Genomic DNA, 24,893 nt, shown 5'->3' with positions numbered 1-24,893 from the left:
GAGATGGGTATATTTGCCCTTTCCTCACTGTGGTGCGATCTCGAAGTTGTGATATATAGTTAGTGGGGGGTGTGGGGGGCTAATAAGGAGTTTGATGTTTTCAGTTTTTGCTCATATGAGCGTTCGCGGTTTTGTCCTTTCGAGATTATAATATACACCCAAATAAACACCATAGTCATACTCCTTCCAATAACAACGAACTAGAACTCAAAAATTTAGCAGGTAAATGTGAATTCAAGATATCAAGTATAGTCGAATAAAGTCACTGGAACACACATATGATTAACTTTTAGTAACACATGAAATGTCATGGAAATCATTAACTGGGCAACACACTTCCAAGAATTATAATAAACTTGCTTTAAAATGTATATAAAATTGTGATTTCAGTTAGATTAAGAGTTTATCACTCAAAATGCAACTGAAATTCAAAGAAGGAATGTAGATGGAAACATACAAGAAAAATCAATCGTAGTAAATTTAATAATATCTTACAGCTCAGGACTGCTGACTTGGGTTCTGTTCTTGATTTTAGCTAAAATGATGCTGTCATCCAAACCATTCATCTTTGTCATTTTAGTGTCACTTCTGGGAAAATTATGGGAGGTTTTCTGATCCAGGCAAAATGAAAGAACAGCTGAAAGCTCCAATTCTAAAATATACAAAATTAAGTAAAACCAAGTATGAATTTTTGAAAACAAATGTATGAACTTCTTTGTTAATATGATGATTGGATTTAAATGTTGATTAAACATATTTAATCATAGTTCAGTTTAATTGAATAACACACAAAACAAATAAACAGTAGTTTCAGAATTTGTCGCAAAAGTAGTCACGCAATTGCAAATCAGATAGTTGGAGGTCCCAGACTTTTTTTCTGGTAATACACCAATACAGCTACAAAACTTTCTACAAAGTATAAAATCTGTCTTTAAATCTATTATCAAAACATCAGTTTGTTATGCACTCTTAAAATACACTCCAAGAAGTTCACCTGTCAATTCACCTGTCAGGTGAATTTCTTCTTTGAATCCATTTGTCAAACAAAAGCTATGTGTCCAGTGTAATAACAATGCAGACACTGGGGGGGTCGGGGGGAGAATTATGCACAGTGCATGTTAGAGTTGGCTTTTGGATACTCAGCTGTGCCATTCAGCTTAACAGGAGACAACAGCATATAGCATGGCTCTTTGGTCCTTTGGTAATATGTAGTAGCAGCAATATTCAAAAACTGCCTGTAATGCATTATGCTGGTTACCCATTATTGGATAACAATACTCATCTTCATATCATCTGGGCTTTGTGTTGTGGAACTGTGACTGATGTCTCATAAATATAGAAAACTGCAAGGTTATATTTCCCTGATGAGCTGTAAGGGTGTTAGTAGGTCCTGCTCTTGCATACTGCTACCACTGTAAATGTGGCATGTCATAATACAAAAACACCATTGCCAACATTTTGTGAGTGGCTTCATGACTGCTTACTTTGGAATAACGTATTCTTATGTGTTCAGCATCTGGGCATATGTGTGCAGGTAACCATTTGAAATGCTGGGTCCCATAGGTTCATAGGTTCATAGGTAGGTACTAGGCTATTGGCCCTAGGGCCTATACAAGCCCAGCCAAAAATGTACCTTGGCTTTTGCCACCCAAGAAAATTATTTTCCTGTGCCACTGTCGAGCAGAGCCACAGAAGTGATCCCCGGGGTGAATTTCCTATTGCCCATCCAATCATTAAGATTTTTTCTTGAACAGTGCTAATGAGGAGCTTTGTTTGATATAGATAGGTAGTTTATTCTGGGAAGTCTCAGGGACAGGAATCTATCCCTCCAGCATGTTCTGTTTATTGGAGTGACAAGGTTTAGGTCCCTAGAGCATGAAGCTCAGAGGGATTGGGATTTCTTTAAGTGGAGCATGTCCAACAGCTCTGGGTTTTACATAGCTTTGTATGTTAGGCAGAGATCACCTCTGAGTAGACGATATGCGACGAAGTAAAGCTGGAGTTTTTTGAGACAGTCTGCGTAGGGCATCTGTTTGAGGCTGGTAATCCTCTTTGTGAGGTATTTCTGTGGCCTTTCCAATTATTGAAGATGTGTTGTGAGGTACATACCAAAAGGGGCATTGTACTCTATAATGGGTCTAATGAGTGATGAGTACAGGGGAACAACAACCTCTTTTTTTCTGGATGAGAAACCTTTTGTGATGAGGTGTGCCACATAGAAAGATTTCCTGACTACTGTGGCGATGTGATTATCAAAGGAGAGACTACTGTCCACCTGTGTCCCAAGGTCTCTTATCACACTTTCGGTGTTAAGTATACTACCACCTATGTGGTAGTTCATGGGTACAGAGTTTTTACCAAAGGAGATGACAATGCACTTTTTGGCATTGAGCTTGAGGCCATGGCTTTGACACCAGGCATCGGTCTCAGTGATGCCCTTTTGTAGGATGTCCACATCATTAGGGGTTTCAATTATGGCTCCTAGTTTGCAGTCATCTGTGAACATCGTTAGCCAAAGACCTTCTGTGTTAGCCTGTACTTCAGAGAAGTAGATACCAAACAGGAGAGGACCCAGGACTGAACCATGTGGTACTCCACTTGTCACTGGTATGAAGTCATATTTGGAGTCTGCTACTTTCACAGTGTGGGTTCTGTCAGTGAGCCATTTGGCAACCCATCTTGTGACATTGGGATTTATACCTAGTTTAGTGAGTTTATCTATAATTCCAGAGTGGGGGATGATGTCAAAAGACTTGCCAAGATCTAGATAGGCTGTGTGAACCACCTTACCCTCATCTACGGCTTTGGTGACTGCTTCAAAGATGTCTATCAGGTTTAGGAGACATGATCTGCCTTTTACAAACCCGAATTCGGTAGGGTCCAGAGTTTGGAGATTACCAATGTCTTTGTTTATAAGTTCCATGATGATACGTCCCATGGCCTTGTAGACCAGGCTCGTCAGGCTAATGGGGCGGTAGTTCCCGGGGTCCGTGGTGGCTCCCCCCTTGTGGAGTGGGATAACCGTCATTGTGCACCATTCAGCGGGCACAAAGCCTGAGGTGAGGCTATGATTGAGCATGGTACTTAGGTGGGGTGCCAGTTCGTTCTGTAGTTCATGTAGAACGCAGCCTGGGATATTGTCTGGTCCCATGGATGCTGTGTTCTTGGCTTTGGAGAGTGTGTTTTTTACCTGTGCAGCCGTGATTACAGGAACTTTGCATTCTTCCGGTATAGAGATGGGCTCTTTAGGGGGTGAGAGGGGGGTAAAGTTAGCACTGAACCTATCTGCCAGGATGTTGGCAATATTAGTTGGGTCTGTATATTTAGTGCCATTGTGCTGTAACTCAGAGCAGATCTGAGTGTTGCCATTGAGATTCTTGACATAGCTATAGAATACTTTGTGGTTGTCTTTAGAATCAGTGGTGATTTTGTTTTCATGACTAGCTTTGGAGGATTTTATCAGGGATTGCAGCTTCTTACTGAGGTTGACCAGGGAGCTCCTCCACTCATGGGATTTTACTCTCTTTTGCAACAGTTTCTTCCTTCTGTTGTACAGTTTGTTTATGGCAGGGGACCACCAGATTGGCTTCCTTTTTTTGGAGGATAGCATCTTGGTTCTGTTTGGGATAGCACGATCCATGCACTCGTGTAAGTGCTTATAAAGTGCAATTATGTAGGATTCAGTAGTCGTAACTATATTGTCCATCTGCATGGGTGTCATGAAGTTCACCACTTCTGTCTTAAGAAGCATGAAGTTGGCTTTTGAGAAATTTTTTACTGTGATTTCCTTAATGGGGGGTGGGGGCAGAATATGGATATCTAAAAAAAATATATATATATATTTATGCTTGCTTATTTTCACTATTGTAAAGTATTTTTGCTAGTAATACTTATGAACCAGTTTTTTCTCTGTAACACCTACTTTTGTATAATATTTCTTATTTTAATGTATAACAATACTAGATTTTACTAACCCATTTTTATTGTGGAGCTTTTCTCCCCGGGCCTCTACTGAAAATGGACATGTATCCAGCTAGACTAGCCCGGTCAACAAATGTAAAATAAAATAATAAATAAATAAATAAATCTAGGGTAATTAGCTTATGGTCGGATCGGACCAATGAGACATTGACTTCAGGTGTGGAACACTGGTCACTCATATTGGTAATGACTAGATCTAGGATATTGTTGCCCCTGGTGGGGGTGTGGATAAGTTGATCCAGGGCATTGGAATTCCAGAAAGTGTTGAGCGAAGGAGTTGGTACATGAGTAGTTTTCCCAGTTAATGGTGGGATAGTTGAAATCGCCCATTATTAGGGTGTTTGGTTGAACCCTAATATTTTCCAGTACATCAAGAAAAGAGGAGTGGGAATCCTGGGGTATGGTGGGGGATCTGTAGCAAGCTACAATTTGGATTGCAGTTTTTCCCGGAGTTAGTTGCACTTGGATAACTTCGGCTGCATTATGCTGAGCAACTAGCCTGGAGGTGTGGCTATCCTTAATGAATATGGACACACCTCCACCTTTGGTGTTCCGGTCCAGGTTACATGGCCGAAAAATGTGGTATGAGTTATAGCCTGATAGTGCAGGGATGCTCTCTGGACCCTTGAACCAGTCTCAGTCACCGCACAGATATCGATGTTCTCCATTTTAATGAGTGCCTCGAGTGAGTGCATTTTGAGATTTAGACTTCTAGCATTGAGTAGCATCACCCTCAGTTTTTGCTTGCCTGTTCCTGTTACGGTGGTGAATTTGTCATATGAACCTTGCCTAAAAAAGGCACTATAGGGATGGCAAGAACCTTAGCCAGTATCCGGAATCCCAGGGGTGACAGGTGCAGGCTATCTCTGGCAAAGCATCGTGGTCTGTCGACCATGTCATCCCAGAAAGACAGATACTGGATCCCATTAGAATGACACCAGAAGCTTAACCAATTATTGAAGTCAATCATTTTGTCCTTGTACTGCGGTATTATTCTGGGTGATGGCAGAATACTACTCAGGGCTAGGGTAATACCTACCTGGGCTACAAGATCGGAGAGCTCTTCCATGTCTCTTTTCATGTAGTCCAGGGAGGTATGTCTCGGGTCGTTCACACCAACATGGACAATGACAGAGTCATATTTGTACTTGTTGCAGAGTGACCTGAGTGCGTGGGTTATGTGGCAGATCCTGGCACCCAACAGGCAGCTGACAGTAACCTTCTCCTTGTTTAGCCTGGTGAGTGGGACATCAGTGTGCCTGACTATAGAGTCACCTATGACTAGTGTGTTGGGTACGTTGTTTTGCCTTATTGGCTGTGGTTGAGTGGCACACTGAGTCTGCAGGCTATGTGTCATTTGGATTGTGTTGGGGGGGTGGAGGTTGCTTGCATTTCTGCTTTGGAGGTCTCTGTTGCTTGAGCAGACTATTATTGAGAGCCTCCGCGAATGTTTTTGTGTTTCTATGTGTGGATTTTCATGGTGATTTAGTGAGACTATGTGATGAGTGTGGTGTGGTGCAAGTGTTTACCTTCTCCACTTGACTGTCAAATTCAGTCTTGGTTGGAGAGAGCTTTACTTCCACTTTGGCTAGATAAGTGCATCTCTCACAGGTTGTAGTGTTGGATGGTAGAAGGAGTGGGTTGTCTGTGTACATGAAGCAATTTCTACATTGCCCCAAGATGCCCAGATTCATCAGATAGACAGGAGAGAACACTGGGCGCTGACCCTTGGACATGCCTGAATAAAAAAAATATTTTCCTCTAGATAAGTGATGAAAGTGAGTACAAGAGCTCTTTTTCTCTAAGCAAGTGAGGAAAGTAAGTACCAAAACTGTTTTCCTCTAGGTAATGAGGAAGGTTGAGTGCTGTAGTAATTAGTAGGTTATTTAGTGCTTACAAGTTCTGAACAAGTGCTGATCACAAATATGCAAATTCTAGTGCTAAAACTAAGAATCTGTATCTGGACTAAACTAGTTACATGAAAGGGGGGAAACAAGTGCAAATGCAGGCTTTTAAATCAGAAAGTTGAGAGAGATGGAAAAACTGCCCAAATGGCCAATAACTACAATTTCTGGGCCAGAACCACTCCTTGTGTGGTAGATAGGTTACCTAGTGCTTACCACTCCCACTGATAAACTAGAAGGCTTCCCTCCAACACATAAAGCTTGGGGGCTCAGAAGCTTACACACAGTCCTGGATACAGCAAATCTGAATGTGGACTACACTAGTTACAGGAAAGGTAGGAAACAGGCTTAGATTTTTTTTTATACAGAAAAGTAGCTAAAACAGCAGTAAAAACAATTCAAATGCAGTGCAAGCTAGCACACTTGAGTATGTAGCAATGTTAGACCAAACAGTTTAAAAAATGCAATTAAATTAAAAATGACTAAAAACAAGTGCAGAAGGAGTCTATTAGGTAGAATGAGGTAAAGAGATGGGACGGGGGGGGGGGGGGTCCCAGATCAAACTACAGTGGGGGCGGGCAACTGCAAAAGCCTCCAAATTTAAACAACAAGACAGAAATAGGGAGGGTGAGTCGGGGAAAAACCAACACCTTCAGCAGAGATCTGAAAAACTATACAGTGAAGCAAAAATAACAGTGCACAACTCTGAAGTCAGCCAGCAATGACATAAAATTAGTCAAACAACAATTAGCAGTACATGACTCTGAAGTGCCAGGAAAATATACTTAGCTCTGTATATCTCCAGATAGTTTGAAGAGCACTCTGTCAGGACACAGGAAGGCTCCAACAATGATAATGAGATCCATTTTAATGAGATCCAGAAAGCTGAGACTAAACTGCTGAAAAAATGGACTTACATATTACTAAGTCCAAGATGGCTATTTCTCAGAATATTCCCTTGTCTTTGAGGTATGTCAATCTCAGAGTTAGTATATATAAGTTCTGGGGGCTTGCCTACCTACAAAAAAGAACTGTAAAGAAGAATTGCAGTTTGATATTCACTCTTTTCATGTGTATTAATTTCGACATTCAGCTTTATGAGTACCAACATTTCAATACAGCCACTTATGCATGTATAAGAGTAAAAAAAACAGCTGCAGACAAGTATAAGGCTGTTCTGGTAAGTGTATTTCTGCACATTGAAAATAACATGATTCATAAACAACAACAAATGTTATCAATAATCATAATCATATGCTGTGAAGCAATATGGCAATGAGGCACACAGCCAGAGTCTTGTGACTGATAGAACAAATAATAGGAAGCATCAACCCAAAAGAAAAGGATATCCGGACAAGCTTGACATGCCTAGAAAATTCATATACTAAAGATATATGTCCATACTTGAAAGAATTAACATTTGCAGAAGGCATTATAGCAATAATGCTACAGGTGACAGGCGAAATAAGAGCCAAAGATACCCAGACTAAAACTGTAAGGAACAGTAAGGGAACACAATATGGTTAATACGAACGCAAAATTTTCTCCCACGTCTTACAGACAATGAAATCTCCAACTGGTACTTGGGACAAAAGGAGACATTCGTTCAAGTCTGTGATGTTTGCAAATTACAGGTTAGACTGCAAAATGGTCAAAAATGTGCCATCCCTTTGATGACTAAGGTGTTATTTTTACTTATCATGTTGGCCATGCACACCCCTTTCAAACACCAGTTAATAACACTACAAGAATATCACAGACCTTAGCATCCAAGATTTGTGATATCTTTCTGGACATCATGGATATCATGACAAAACATGTCTATGAGCATATCATATTCCAATGGTCCCATTAGAGGTGGCATTCTTCTATGGAGATTTTGCTCAGAGTTGCAAATTTCACATTACGCTTAAGACCACGGACTATATACATGTGCATTCAGACACCCAAGAGTCCTGATATGCAGAACTACTTTATGTCAAGACACATTAAAGCATCAGCTGACATGTTGTCAGTATTTCTAGGCTGATTACAAATGTCACTGTTTGCTAACTAGGCTGGCCTTAAGACATATATCTCTGACAGATCAGTAGCCAATGCCATACAGTCACAAATAGTTGAATGTATAGAAGGGGACACATTCCTTACCTGAAACAAAAGTACTGAATTTCAAAATGATGCTATTCCACTCCAAAACCACCAAAACAGGGGAAAAGGCAAATTAATGATTTAAAAACAAAAGCTGTTTCTGTTTTCAGGATGTTATGACAGGTTCAGATTTACCTCTGATGAATATAATGGAGGTTTGTGTGTGTGTGTGTGTGTGTGTGTGTGTGTGTGTGTGTGTGTGTGTGTGTGTGTGTGTGTGTGTGTGTGTGTGTGTGTGTGTGTGTGTGTGTGTGTGTGTGTGTGTGTGTGTGTGTGTGTGTGTGTGTGTGTGTGGATCCTACATGACTGAAGTAACAGGGTTGCACCTGTACACAAATGTCTCTTTATGTTTGTGTGCTTACTATTTCATGTATTCCCTACAAAATGATAGCTTGTTTAAAAAACTGATGCAACTTTTGTATTTGTATGGCCACCCAGAGCTTGTCTGTGAACACCTAGTACCCAGACTGGCCCCAGCAGTAAAGGAACAGGGGAGCAAAGGACCTCTGCCAGCACCTTACTCTCCTCAGTAAGTTATCTCCCCATCTTCTCTGTAATGCAAAACAGCAGAAACATCAAGTCATAATCAAAGAAATCAGATGTAGCTGTCAAAGTAATAGCACCATATACAATGACAGGCAAGAATTAAGAAGGCATAGTATGATTAATATTATGCAAACATTTATGATAACTGATGCATTGTACTCCCATTCAGGAATAAGTCACAGCTTTTTGCTCACTAAGTACTGAGATATGCTCTGGCTCATTTTCTATCTTGTAATGGAATAAGGGGATTTTTCAAGAATCAATGAATGAATGAAACTGATACATGCTGGCAGTCACACCATGTAACCTTACTAGTAGTAAGTAAGCAACACTAACTATATAAACAACAGCAGCCTAGAATAGTGCCTTACTAGTAGTAAGTAAGCAACACTAACTATATAAACAACAGCAGCCTAGAATAGTGCCTTACTAGTAGTAAGTAAGCAACACTAACTATATTAACAACAACAGCCTAGAATAGTGCCTTACTAGTAGTAAGTAAGCAACATTAACTATATAAACAACAGCAGCCTAGAATAGTGCTTTACTAGTAGTAAGTAAGCAACACTAACTATATAAACAACAGCAGCCTAGAATAGTGCCTTACTAGTAGTAAGTAAGCAACACTAACTATATAAACAACAGCAGCCTAGAATAGTGCCTTACTAGTAGTAAGTAAGCAACACTAACTATATAAACAACAGCAGCCTAGAATAGTGCCTTACTAGTAGTAAGTAAGCAACACTAACTATATTAACAACAACAGCCTAGAATAGTGCCTTAGTAGTAGTAAGTAAGCAACATTAACTATATAAACAACAGCAGCCTAGAATAGTGCCTTACTAGTAGTAAGTAAGCAACACTAACTATATTAACAACAACAGCCTAGAATAGTGCCTTAGTAGTGGTAAGTAAGCAACATTAACTATATAAACAACAGCAGGCTAGAATAGTACCTTAGTAGTAGTAAGTAAGCAACACTAGCTATATAAACAGCAGTAGCCTAGAATAGTACAAGCAGCCAAGTCCATGAGGGCAACTCCACTAACTACATATATCCCTCAACAAGATAAAAATATGTTGGTGGTTGGTATAATGGTTAAGGTCTTTACCTCACAGAGACAAGGTACAGGGTTTGCAACCAGCCTAGTACTTACCTGTGAATCTATAAAGCCCTTAACCACAAACAGAAAGATATGGCGAATATACACAGTAATAATTCTGATGCAAACAAGCAATCATCTCAACAATAAATAATTCAGCACATAGACTGGCCATGCAGATATAATTGAAAAGGAAAAGGACACTAGAAATAGCTACTAGTTTAGATAAGGTCCCAAATCTGCCTTATATTATAGCTATTCACTTATGTTGCTAAACAATGACCTAGGTAATACTTTACAACTACACAATAAAGGTGAGTGTAGAGAACAAGGATGCCTTTACACATAATATTCAAAAGTCACATCATTGACGTATGTAAATAGCAGAGAATCAGCTACAACATAAACTAAAAGTGCCAATGTCAGTTCCACATCAATGCCTTTTCCATTGTGGCTCTTGTGCCTATATGGCTACAATCCTGTAATGCATGATATTTGTCAGTTACATGTTGGTATCAGTTCAGTTCTTGTTCTTGCTCCTAGTAGGACAGTGTGACCCCCCTTCTGATTAGTGTTCATGCACTAACCATAATCAGGCAAGCAATCATGCTTAGTGATGGTGTGATCTTGGAAATGCTTGGTTGTCCATCTGTCCGGGTAGCACAGGCAATAACTATTTAGTGAAGAAGTGACCTTCTTCTCTGTGATGGATGTGTAGGAGAAGAGGGAGAAATTCACTAGCAGAAGATTTTCACTGTAAGGTGAGGAGTGTCACCAGAAATGGCATGACATCTCCAAAGAACCTGAATGAAGTCAGTTGGCGAGGACAGGACCAGCCTCCTAGGGCTGTAGCTTAATTATGACCACATATCCTGCTGCATAACAACAGCTAAAAATATTTCAAGCAAACCATTAGGCATATCTACTAATTGTAGTAATAATTCTTTGAACAGTTAGACAAAGTCTTTTGTGCAGATAAAATGGTAGGCCTGAGGGAGATGCAACAAATGCACAGAAATCACATGTGTACTGTCTGGTGTGATCATATTAGTTTAGGTATGCAATGAACATGGAGTTCTAAACATGAAAGTTATCAAAGCAAATCTGAAATATCTTCATAGTAGGTTGGTACCCTGGTGGCCATAATATGTATGCATTGTAAGATGCCTTAAGCAGGCATACATAAGGATGGTGCAGTGGTGCAGCAATTGTGTTGTCGCCTCACAGCAAGAGGTTTTCTCTGATTCAGTTCTTGGCTGGGGTACCTTCTTTGCAGAGTATGTATGTCCTCCCTGTATTCATGTGGATTTTCTCCCACATTACTAAGACATGCATTTGAAGTGTTTCTCCCCGGGCCTTCACTGAGAATTGGCTCATTCCAAGTCAGAATTTCCCGGTAAACAAATGTTAAATAAACATGCACATGTGCCCAACATATAACACAGGTTGTAAAATACTGATGGACTTAAAGATGTATATGCAAAGACAGGCAGCCATACCAAATGCGACATGTTTGCAGCAAGCCCAATTCAAACATGTGTATGACAATCATATGCATTGTTCTTTATAGGTGCAATGTATTTCTGAATGCCTGGAGAACCACAAAGAGCAATATGTGTACAAAATCACAACACATTCCTAATATAACTGTAAACATATGTACATGAGTTTTAGAACATAAATACTCGCATACAGACTGTTCCCCTGTTGTGGCTTTAATATTGTCCTGGAACAGTGGCTAGACATGCTGCCAGACAAATTATGCACTGATACAAAAATACTGCGGACACGATCTGTGTCTGACAAGGCATTCAACACAGCTCCTAAGATCAATGCATAGTGTCTGTGCTCCTCAGTGTACCTTACAAACAGCACTTACAAAGCAAAAATAAATAAACATAGAAGTAAGAATGAGTTGAAATGCAAAGAAATGCTGTCCAGTTGAAACAGGACATTACTGTTAGGCATTTATGCTACACGTACCACGGTAAATATGTTGCTTAATATAGAAGGCAAATATTGAATGAAGAATTAATGCTATTATTGAAAATCTGTATTATTATATACAACATAAAGAAAAAATGAATGGACTGAGCTGGGGAAAATGTGCATAATAGTTTAGTTGTATTATTTATGTACTGAAATATAATTTATAATAGAACAATGGTTGATTATAAATGGGCTGAAATCAAATCACATTTTCTTTTGGATCACAGCTTAGATTTAATGGACCTGTTACTTGTTGGAGGTGTCTTGTGCTTCATGTTGGTGGTGCCCTACACATCTACCCTATTGCTTTGACCTGCTGTTATAAAAAGGTCCACAAGAAAATTTAAGAATTGCGGAGATAGTCAACAACTACTGAAAATATTTGGAGGAAGCAGACATATAAACTAAGGCTGTGTGGAAAGTTTTCAGAATGGATGTGTAGGCATTCAAAAGAGGCTTAAAGAAGGACTGTGAGATAACAAATAGGACTGTGAGATAACAAATAATAATAAGTAGGGGGATTTGGACATTGTGTTTACCCCTGTAATCTTTTTGTAAAGAACCTTTGTGGACATTCCAACTGCTGCATGTGTCTGCTCAGGTACATACCGAAGGGGGCATTATACTCTATGATGGGTCTGTTGATCCCCAAGAAAAGTGGTATTCTGGCCTCTCTGGACTAAGATGCCATGCTCTTACTTATAAGTTGAGCAATATTTTCTTACTAGCCTGGATACATGTAGGCCGAAAGCTAGGTTACTATCTACATACGACTAATGAATCATGTTTTAGGAGGGTTTTACTGATGATTAAGTTACGACTTCCCAATAGGTACTATAATGCATTTCTTGGTATTGAGTTTTAAGCCATGGCTTTTGCACCAAGTGTTTGCTTGCATTAGGTCTTTCTGAAGCGTATTCTCATTCTGGGGGATCAAATGATTTCTCCCAGATTGCAGCCATCTGAGAACTTGGTCAACCAGAGGTCTTTGATATTGGCTTTGACCATTGACAAGTAGATGTCAAAGAGGAGTGGGTCTAGCACAGAGCCATGAGTGATTCCACTAATAACCTGCCTATTTGCAGAGGTGCCCTAACTGATACTAACCACTTTGGTCCTATCCATGAGCCAGATAGTTATCTGGCATGTTATAAAGGGGTTTATGTCTAGTTTCATAAGTTTGTTGACAATGCCCAATTGGGGTACAGTATCATAGGTTCATAGGTTGGTACTAAGCTATTGGCTCTAGGGCCAATACAAGCCTAGCCATAAGCCTAGCCATAACAATTCCCTGGATATTTCTTCCCACAATATTTACTTCCCTGGACCCCTGTCTGCTTTAGCCAGATTTAGGTAGGCCATATGCACCACTTTCCCCTCATACACCACCTTAGTGACTTTTTCAAAGAACTCTATCAGGTTCAGTAAACATGACCTTCCTTTAACAAGTGAAATCAAGATGGATCCAGTGTTAGCAGGTCTCCTATGTCTTTGATGATAATTTCCATGATAATTCTTTCTATGGCTTTGCAAATAAGACTAGTCATACTAATGGGTCTGTAATTTACAGGATTTGTTGATGGTACAACCTTATGAAGAAGAGTGCTGTCACAGTCCTCCATTCACATGGCACAAAGCCTGTTGTAAAACTATAGTTAAATAGTGACTCCAGGGATCCTGATTAGTCATATTTAAACTTTTTACAAGGCATCCTTGGATGGTATCAGGGCTCATTAAGGCCGTGTTCTTGGTTTTATTGAGCACAGCCAGTACATGCTCCCAGTTACTGTGGGAGGGGTTATGTTTGAGAGTATTTCTTGAGGAATGCTTGGGGGTGAGACAGGGGTAAATTTGGAACTGAATTTGTCTGCTAATAGTCGGCTATATGACCGTGCTTGGTGAACGTGGCACCATTAACCACCAGTTCAGCACATTGCTGTGTGCTGCTCTTAAAGTTTCTGACATAGGTGAAGAAGGCCTTACTGACATAGGTGAAGAAGGCCTTATGGTTATCTTTCACCTGGGAGGCTATCTTAACCTCAAAGTTGGCTTTGTTTGATGTAATTAGCCCTCTTAGTTGCCTATTTAATTTGATGAGAGAGTTTTTATCTTTATGGGAATTAACATTCCTGATTTGTGCCACATTTTTTTCCTTTTTTGAATGTCCTATTTAATTTAGGATGCCTCCATGGCAGTCTGTTTCAGGGGCTAGTTCTGGTCTTACATCTGGTAGGTACAGCAATAGCTACGCAGCCACTGACATGGTTGTACAGAGTTTCTGACAGTAATTCAGTGTAGGCTGCTGTGTTCTCAGGGATTGGAGGGGCATTGAATTTTAACAAACTATCACTTAATAAAAGGTAGTTCCTAACTGTTACTGTTTTTTCTGGGGTTAAAGAGTTGATTTTGATTTCAAAGGAGAGAGCTTTATGGTCAGACCATGCCAAGTAGGACAAGACATTCAGGGGTGCAGTATTCTCCCATATTTGTGAGTACTTGGTCCAGTATTGGAGCCTCTAGTGGGTTTATTCACTTCTTGGTCAAGGGTGTTTGCATTTATGAAGTCCAGGAATCTCTCTGCCTGTAGATATGAGGCCATGTAAGATTTCTAGTCTGTAGAAATAATTAAAGTCTCCCATGAGTAGGGTATTAGTTTGGATGGTAGGTGCCTCCAGTATGTCAAAGTATGCACTGTCTACTTCTTGGGACATAAAGGGCAACTGACAGCTGGCTAGGATATGGTATGAGATTTTGTCTATGGAGATCTGCACATGGAGGAACTCCAGCATGTCATCCTATTTGACTAACCTACAGGTATACTTGCTATGCAGGTATATTGAGACACCTCCACCTTTAACTTTTGTCTCTGCAGCTACTAGTTTGTAAGTGTGGAAGTCACTGAAACCTTGCATTCCTGAGATACTCAAAAACACCCACCCCTCAGAATAACGAAACACAAAGGATCAGCAACAGCATCTCCAGTTTTATTATGGTTATAGCTATCTGGTATCTCGGCAGTTCGCCTTCAAGGATCTCAAAGTAACATAATGCACAACCACTTTTATATTCAGGCAAACAGCAACTAATTAAATAATTGCAACAATAACAAGATCCACTTAGATAATTAAACAATTAAATATTAAAGACACAGCACTGAAATCCCTGCATACACAAAAAACCCTATCAAGCTTAATGTCAAAACATAATAATTATATAAAGTACATTTTTTAACTTCAAACACTCATCTATTTAATTTAAATATACAATATTTAAACATTTAAACATTTATTTCCTGATTCAGACCTAAGGGAAATAAAGTCTGATATTTAAACATTAACTTAGTTTCCAATTCTAACAATTTAGCTATATAGGTAGGGAAGGTTTGGCAAGTACACAATAAAAAGCCCAGAATCACTACCATCATGTGCATCAATGAAATGTTTAGCTACAGGACTTAAAGTGTTGTGATTCCTCACATTCCTAAGATGTTCAAGGATACGAACCTTAACACTACACTTCATCTGACCCACGTATCATTTAGGTCTGGGACAATTACAACCCAAAATGTACACGACCCCAGTTGAATTTCAGTTAAAAAAAGTGCTTAGAAACAAATTGTCTGCCATTAATAACATGGCCTGATAAGTTACTAACTCTAGGACATACACTTCAATGACCACATGAAAACATTCCACAAGGCAAACTTGTTTATAATTTTGGACTCAAAGTTATAATTTAGGATTTCCTTAAGATTTTTGCTTCTACAAAATGAAAATGTGGCAAACTTAGGAAACAGATGACCAATATTTTCATCCTCACTTATTAAATACCAAAATCTTTTAACAATATTCACTAAACTTTGTGAAAAGGATGAAAATCTAGTAACAAAATAAATCTTTTCACAATCAACAGGGGAATCCAACCTTTCAACCAGCTCTCTAGTTTTTTTATATGCCTTCAAAGTAGGACCCTTAAGTACACATTGCTTGGCACATTGAATCCGTTCCTCACTATACCCTCTATTTTTCAGTCTCATCTCAACTTTATTTAATTCCACCAATTTCAAATTATCATCACTAGTATGGTCAAAAATCCATTTAAACTCCCCATAAGGTAAAGAGTCCAACAAGTGCCCAGGATGCATGCTAGTTGCATCCAAAAATGTATTCATTGCCGTCTCCTTTCTATATGGTCTATAACCAATATATGTCCCTTCCCCAAACAATGCAACATCCAAAAATGCAATCCTTTTATCATTCAACTCATATGAAAATTTTAAACCATGATAATTATTGTTTAGCACCTGAAAAAAAATTCAACAAATTCACTTGGTTCACCTCCACATATAAGAATAAGGTCATCTATGTATCTCTTGTAAAATACTACCCTATTCTTATAAAAAGGGCTTGAATACACAAACTTCTTTTCAAGTTGTCCCATATAAAGAACAGCATGAGTGAGTGCAAAAGCAACCCCCATTGCTGTACCCTTAAGCTGCAGAAAATACTTTCCTTGAAATACTTAACAGTTGTGGGTCAGACAAAATTGTAATAGGCCAACTAAAAATGATGTGCGAGGGCCTTCACCCATTATTTCCATCATAGCTTCCAGGCCCCATCTGTGAGTGATATTGCTGTGTCTTTAATATTTAATTGTTTAATTATCTAAGTGGATCTTGTTATTGTTGTAATTATTTAATTATTTGTTGTTTGCCTGAATATAAAAGTGGTTGTGTGTTGTGTTACTTTGATCCTTGAAGACAAACTGCCAAGGTACCAGATCGCTGTAACCATAATAAAACTGGAGGTGTTGTTGCTGATCTTGTGTGTTTCTTTATTCCTGAAATGCTGTCTGCTGGTTTAAACCATGTTTCAGTAATTTCACAGATGTCTATATTCTCAATTGTGAAGAGAGCTTGGAGGGAGGGTACTTTTTTATTTAGGGGTCCTAGCATTGATCAGTAGCATCTTGAAATGAAGTTGAGTCAATTTTGCTATGTTGGTAGGTTTGTCAATTTGGCATTGCCTAAAAAAAGGCACTCTGGAAGTGGATAAAGTTTTAGCCAGTATTCAAAAGCCTATCAGGCAAAGGTGCAGACCATCCTTGGCAAAGCAATATGATCTGTTAACCATGTCCATCCATGATAAGAAATACTGGATCCCCTTAAAATGACACCAGAAAGACAACCAATTGTTAAAATCAATCATTTTTTGCTCATACTGTGGCAACATTCTCGGTGATGGTAATATGCTGCTCAATGCATTGTGACATCATCCTCAGTGATACATTGTATCATTGTATCATCCTTAGTGATGGTAATATGCTGCTTGATGCATTGTGACATCATCCTCAGTGATACATTGTATCATTGTATCACCCTCAGTGATGGTGATTTGCTGCTCAATGCATTGTGACATCATCCTCAGTGATACATTGTATCATTCTATCACCCTTGGTGATGGTAATATGCTGCTCAATGCATTGTGACATCATCCTCAGTGATACACTGTATCATTGTATCATTGTATCACTCTTGGTGATGGTGATATGCTGCTCAATGCATTTTGACATCATCCTCAGTGATACATTATATCATTGTATCATTGTATCATTGTATCATCCTCAGTGGTGGTAATATGCTGCTCAATGCATTGTGACATCATCCTCAGTGATACATTGTATAATTGTATCACTGTATCATTTTATCACCCTTGATGATGGTGATATGCTGCTCAATGCATTGTGACATCATCCTCAGTGATACATTGTATCATTGTATCATTGTATCATCCTCAGTGATGGTAATATGCTGCTCAATGCATTGTGACATCATCCTCAGTGATACATTGCATCATTGTATCAATGTATCATTGTATCACCCTCGGTGATGGTAATATGCTGCTCAATGCATTGTGACATCATCCTCAGTGATACATTGTATCATTGTATCATTGTATCATTGTATCATCCTCAGTGATGGTAATATGTTACTGGTATTATCCTCAGTGATACATTGCATCATTGTATCATTGTATCATTGTATCATTGTATCATCCTCTGTGATGGTAATATGCTGCTCAATGCCAGGCTCATACCAACATGAGGCACACAGTCTAAGAGTTCCATAATCTCTCTCTTCATATAGTCTAGAGAGGTATGTTTCAGGTCATTTACACCTACAAGGACTATGATGGAATCCTCCTGGTACCTGTGGTGTAATGACTTGAGTGCATGCGTGACTTGATGGATCCTGGCTCCAAATAAACAACTGTTATCTTCTCCTTGTTCAGCCTGGTTAGAGGGGCATCAGTATATCTTACAATGGAGTCCCCTATGACGGGAGTCCTGTGAAGTGTGCTTGTTTGCCTTAGGCATTTAGTGCTTGAAGCTCCACTGACAGTGATGTGAGTGTCTTTCGACTTGCTGAGGCATAGCTTTGCCAACAGGCAGTCTAGGTGATCATTGTTGTTTATGAAGATTGCGTTCAAGTGCCTCAGCAAATGTTAGTCTATGTGCATTGTGTGCTATGTGACGTGGGTGTTGCGGCCATGGTATTGGCAACCTGATGTGTGTTGTATGTGAGAGTTAAGCCTCCATTGTCAGTGTGTAAGTACACCTATTGCATACTGTGTCCATTTCATAGTTTCATAGTTTAGTACTAGGCTATCTGCCCTGGGGCATTTGCAAGCCTAGCCCTAGAGATGTGGCTTTCGCCACCCCATGTAGTGGTACTAAGGTGTATAGGATAAATTTAGAATACTGTGCCTTTGTCTAGTAGTGACACATTGAAGACCCCCTTACTTATTAAAATTAGTTTACTGTGCCTCTGTTAAGTAGCGACACAGGGGTGACCCCCGCGGTAAACCTACGATCTCCCATCCACTCGTCAAGATTTCTCTTGAAGAGAGTCAGTGAGGGGCTCTGCCTAACATGGACTGGGATTTTGTTCCAGAGTATGGGAAGCCTCTGGGTTATGAATCTGTCCCTCCAGCATGTTCTATTCATGTTTGTACTGAGGTTTAAATCTTTGGCTCTCGTGGTTCTTATGGATTTTGATTTTTTGAGGTGGAGCATGTTCATCAATTCCTGGTTGGACATGGCCTTGTACGTCAAGCACAGATCACCTCTGAGCAGGCGGTATGCTACTGAATAGAGCTGGAGTTTCTTTAGCCTGGCAGCATATGACATATGTTGGAGACCCTTGATCCTCTTGGTGAGGTACTTCTGGGGTCTCTCCAGATGTTGTAAGTGCCGGGTGAGGTACATACCAAATGGGGCATTGTACTCAATCATGGGCCTGATAAGGGAGGAGTACAGGGGCACGATGACCTCCTTTGATCTGGACGTGAAACCCTTCATGATAAGGTGGGCAAGGTAGAAAGTCTTTCTAACCACTTTGGCAATGTGGGTGTCAAATGAGAGGTCACTATCAACTTGGGTCTCCAGGTCTCTGATTACTTTTTCGGTACTCAGTGGGTTACTGTCTATGTGATAATTTGTGGGTATTTTGTTTTTCCCAAAGGGGATGACTATACATTTCTTGGCATTCAGTTTAAGGCCGTGATTCCGGCACCAGTTGTCCATTTCGGTGAGGCCTTTCTGTAGGATGTATGTGTCAGCTGGTGTATCGACTATGGTGCCTAGTTTGCAGTCATCTGCGAACTTTGTCAGCCACAACCCACCCATGTTTGCTTTCACATCTGAGAAGTAAATGCCGAACAAGAGGGGTCCCAGGACAGAGCCCTGTGGGACACCACTTGTGACTGGCTTTGAGTCTGACATGGCTCCCGCAATCTTGACTTTATGGGTTCTGTTCTTTAGCCAGTTTGCAACCCATCTTGTGACATATGGATTTACATTTAAGCTGTTTAGCTTATCTATGATCCCCGAGTGGGGTATTGTGTCGAAGGCTTTAGCCAAGTCCAGGTAGGCTGTATGAACTGCCTTGCCCTCATCAATGGCTCAAGTGACTGTTTCGAAAAAGTCAACCAGGTTCAAAAGACAGGATCTGCACTTTACAAAGCCGAACTGGGTGGGATCAAGTGTCTGTAGGTCCCCAATGTCGTTGTTTATGAGTTCCATAATAATTCTTTCCATAGCTTTGCAAACAAGGCTGGTCAAGCTTATGGGGCGGTAGTTCCCAGGGTCTGTAGTGAAGCCTCCCTTGTGGAGTGGGACCACTGTTGCTGTATGCCAGTGTTCAGGTACATATCCTGTAGTAAGGCTAAGGTTAAATAACATTTTTATATGCGGGTTTAGCTCCTCTTGGAGTTCACGTATCACACAGCCGGGGATACCATCAGGTCCCATAGATGCTGTGTTTTTTGCTTTGCTGAGGGCGGTTCTCACCTGGACATCAGAGATGACAGGGAGGTTACATTCAGCTGGGATGAGTATTTCTTCTTTTGGAAGTGAGGGAGGGGAGAAATTTGCACTGAACCTGTCTGCCAGAATGTTGGCAATATCTGTGGGTTCGGTAAATTTTTTGTCGTTGTGTACTAACTCTGAGCATATCTGAGTGTTTCTGCCCAGGTTTCTAACATAACTGAAGAATGCCTTGTGGTTATCTTTAGTGTCCTTGGCGATTTTTCTCTCAAAGTTGGCCTTGGATATTTTTATGAGAGAACGTAGCTTTCTACTAGTGCTGATCAGAGATACCTTCCCTTTATGGGATTTTGCTCTGTCTTGCAGTAGCTTCCTTCTTTTGTTATAGTATTAACTGGTTATCAGTAAACATGAGACATTGTCTCAACATGGGCATATCCACCAAGCTGATACAGAGAAGTTAGAAAATTGCATACCCACGGTGTTCAATCCTTTGCCTTGTGAACTTACAAGGGGTAGTGTATTGGGGTTAGAAGTCTATCAGGTTCTTTATTGGGCAGATGATGCTAAACAGTACTAACTTCTGCTAACTTTAATGTTTACACAATACTGAATTCTACTAAATGTATAGGTATTGCCACTCAATGCATTACTAATTGCTGTAAGCTTGTTAGCATGCCAGGTATTTGCTCTGTATTAACTACTTTACAGGGTACAGTTTTATGGACTGTTCTATAGCAAAAATTTGCTTTCTAGGTGCTTGCTACAATACAGAACAATGCTAATTGCTGCTGTGCATTGAGCACCTCTGGCCGGCAAGTGGTCCGAATTTATAGCAGCACAGAAAAAATAGAGAACTAACTAATGAGTCCTCTGGCCAATAAAATGACTACACTATGAGCTTTTTTGTATGTTTCCCAACTCAGATACACCAGACACACACCTCCTGTCACAAGATGAATTGACCCAGTCCTCCTAATGTAGAAAAGACTGCACTGGTACCACAAAAATTTAAACAACCTCCAGGAAATCCCTTGCTGAAAGCAATTTCATGACAGTTTTACAACAATAAGAAGGCGAGGACAACCATTTTTTTTTTTTTTTACAAAAATACTGTGAAATGCATAAATAAAAGCAGGAAACAGTAGAGATCACTCAAAATAACCGCACTGTATACTGGATCAAGTGTCTACTCCGATATGATAGAGCAAGGCACCTACGACCTGCATCCCTTGATATCCCATTTTATCAGTAATACCTCCTGGATGTTCTTGCCTCCTTTGGCTTGTTAACTGCACTGATTATTTACCTTTTATATAAAATAATTGTAAAGATAAGAAAGCCGCCACAGAGGTGATACCAGAATGGCTATATGAATGGATACTGTCATAATGGATACTTGGCGACAGAAGTCAAAAAGATAAAATAATGTATCAGAGCAGTATGTCAGGGAATTGTTTCAGAGTGGCAAGAATTGGGTTACCATTGTAACATCTGTTTAAAAAGAAAAAAATTCATGTGAAACATAGCACCTGTAATTCATATGAAATAAAGCACCTCTATGACACTGTTCAAAAGGAACCTGGATGAGAGGATGGGGCACCATAATGTTTGACTGAGGATAGTGCCCACAACCCTCCTGGACATAAGCAGTCATCACTAAGTGCAATCATGGGTATTGACTAGCACTTCTATGGTATTACATTGGGATGAAACGGCTAGGCTTAAAATGACCTCCTGGTTTGACAGCCTAGTAATCTTCTATTATCCTAAGTGTGATTTAGCAATCAAAAGTACTTAGCTTTGCCTAGATGGGACTGCATGCAAGGAAAACAGTTCTGGAACACAGGCTAGGGCACCAAGCTTCACTGAGTTCTGGGAAAATGAGCCAGATTCAATATGTAGTAAAGGAGATTTACTTGAGAGCAATACTGGTTTTCTGGGTGGGAACTCAGTATCACGGATCTATGGAAAACAATGGGTGAGAAGAGTGCTTAAATAGGTTATACAACAGACAAGGGCAATGAAAGAGGAAGGGAGGGACTTTGTAAATCAGATTACCATAAGGGGCGGGGGTAAAAGACACATCCTTATAAAACCACATCAGGAAAAACTTGGGAACATTTTCAGGAAGAAGCGGGCTAGCAAGAGAGGTATTAATTCAAACAAAGCCAATACTGGAGCTCATTGAGAAACTTTAGCTTAATGTTTCAGTGTGGAAGGGGGGGTTTAGATACAAAGAACAGGGGAACAGATAGGCACTGGAAAGCACTTTTCTGAACCAGAAAAACCTTATTTATTAGAAGTGGGATTAGAACCCACACCTCAATGGCCAACTCTGCACCTTAGACAACTCAGCCATCCTGATGACTGCTAGGCATAACACTGTACTATTAGCTCAGGGATGGCATTACAAGAGCCTTTCCTAGAAGAAGTGCAGTCCATCTTTATATGGCAAAAATAGATTTAACTTTACTTTCTAGCTAAGACTTAGCAGTAAAATAACAATTTTATCAAAGTATCTTTTATTGCCCTCCAGTTAGGTCTGCTGGGCAAAGCTGACAAACTTTAGATGAGTTTTATGAACTTTGTGTGAACTCTCACAACTACCACAAGAATGTCATGAAAGAAGTTGAGAACATCTACAAACCAGCTGATGTGGCAGCAGAGGATGCAGAAGTTAAAACGTATGAAGCAGTTATATAAAGTAACAGACAAAAGCAGCAACAAACGGAGAAGGTGGCTGGTTTTGTGTCAGCAGATAATGCAGTAACTAAAACACGCAGGCAAAAAAAGGAGAAGGTTAAAAACTGTAAGTAAAATGAAGAGATGAGTAACTGCAATAATAAGAACAAAATCTGACACCAATAGACATTATGTATGGGACAATTTGGTAACTGTTCTGGGTTTTAAAGCTCAATATACTCAGTTTTGTTGGGACTAAACATTTGAAAGTGATGAACTGATAATTAAATTTCTGTAACTGTGTAACAAAAAGAACATTTATCCATGGAACAATTAGTAGTTTTCTAGTAGTAACTTAAATGCTAAAAAAAAGTTACTTTGCAGTTCAAAACTGAAGACCTGGAAGAAGATGATGTTAAAAAATGTATGGGGGGTCTATGTGAAACTGTTGATTATACTGTGAAGAGATGAGAGAAATTTATGGAATGGAGGGTGGAAGTTGGAAGCCGTTTTGGAATGTGAAAAAAAAAACACATGGTGAAAAACTTGCCAAGTGATATTTTTGTGACTGGTCATATTAAGATGTGTTGTTTAGCCCAAATCGTGTTTCTTTTATGGGGGCTTTTCTCACTGAACTGATGCTTGTGACACGGTACAGTGTAACCAGTGTGGGAAGAAAGGGCCTACAGCAAGAAGGTGTGTATCACCTGAACGCAGGTTGTGTAAAAAATGGAGACACTTCTGAATGTATTGTTAAGAGCAAAGGGGAAAGGGAAGAAAATGTGTACAAGGAAGGACAACAAGGAGATGCGCTAGAGTGTGAGCAAAGTGAAGAAGAAGAAGAAGAAATATGGAGGGGAAAATAAGCTGGGAGAGAGAGTGCATGAAAGAAATTAATTATTCTGTATTACTGGAAGGCTTGGGAGTAGCAGATGGTGATACAGTTGTGACAGACTTTTCAGACCACTTAGCATGGATGGAGATGATGGAGAAAAGAGAGTATATTAAAATAGGAAAGGGAATAAAAAGAATAAATAAGAAGTTATGGAATGAAATTGGAGAGAGGTAAGTATTGCAGTTATACACGGATCATATAACCATGAAGGACTCTAAAAATTGGTCTGAATAGTGTTTTTTTTTCTATGGCAGGACAATGTAAGAAACAAAGAGAAAATGAAATATAGGAAATGTATTGAAATGTATTAGAGAATTTAGAGAATAATACAAAAGAATATGGGTCTATATGTTCGAAAACATTAACCATCGAACACGTCTTCAGCTATCCTTAAAGAGCGAACCTGCATTTCAGCCAAAGCCCGCATAGGCAATTTTTTTTTTCCCTGGGAAAGAAATCATTTGGCCGTTCTAGTGAGTTTGCCCTTTTCCCCACTGTGATGTGATATCGGAGTTGATATATTTAGTTATGGGGGTGGGAGGCACAGCCCCCCCCACATTGGGGGGTGTGGGGGGTGAAGCTTCCCACTTTGTAATGTTAGAAGTTATGTTCCATTTTGTATGGTGCAAACAATTTTTTTCCCCAGGGAAAAAAAATGCTGATTCCGGCTCTTGCTGTAATGGCAGTTCGCTCTTTAAAGGTTGCTGAAGAGGTGTTCTATGGTAAGTGTTTTCAGACATATAGTATAGAACCAAGAATATTATGATATGAAAAAAGAAACATAAAATAAATCAAGAAAAATTAAGGCATTACTGTTTAGACATATATTATTTAAAAGGAAGAAGGAAGGAGGTATCTTTATATTTAAGTACAAGAGTAAAGGAGGATATTAGTGTAATGAGGGAAATTAAAAATGTAAAAGGAGAGGTAAAAAGAACTCAAGATCAAATTATGAGTATTATAAACGTGGCAAATACATACAAGAGTTGAATGAAGGAAAATAAAAAAGAATGGAAAGTAAAAAAAATTCCAGAATGAGTTAAGGATAAATTTGAAAAGAAATTACTATTATTGAATTGGATAAAGTACTTAGGAAAGTAAACTTTCATTCAGTATCAGGTCCAGATGATACAGGGTATGGGAAGTACAAGAAATTAATGGACTGGCAAAGAGAGTCATTTGCAAATGCACTGAATGAATGGTTGAAGGAAGTGTTTATGAAGAGTTACGTGGTGGGATATTAAAATTTATGTGGAAGAAAGATGAAAAGAATGAAATAAAAAAACGGAGACCCATCGCAGTAAATAACAGATTCTA

General features: G+C 39.5%; 1 protein-coding gene across 1 annotated transcript in view; it reads right to left on the bottom strand.

Moving 5' to 3' along the window:
* The window catches only part of CPED1 (cadherin like and PC-esterase domain containing 1), a 2,422,552-nt gene that overhangs the window by 1,775,494 nt on the left and 622,165 nt on the right, over positions 1 to 24,893 (bottom strand). Inside the window, exon 5 of the mRNA XM_044087326.1 lies at positions 496 to 652. Within this exon, the coding sequence (XP_043943261.1) occupies positions 496 to 652 (157 nt within the window). The remainder of the gene's footprint in view (positions 1 to 495; positions 653 to 24,893) is intronic.

Source organism: Protopterus annectens, chromosome 11.part0 (genome assembly GCF_019279795.1).
Source record: "Protopterus annectens isolate FY-2018-M chromosome 11.part0, PAN1.0, whole genome shotgun sequence".
Classification (NCBI taxonomy): domain Eukaryota; kingdom Metazoa; phylum Chordata; order Ceratodontiformes; family Protopteridae; genus Protopterus; species Protopterus annectens.
Note: the sequence above shows the minus strand (reverse complement) of the source record. Positions and strands in the feature narration are given on the sequence as shown.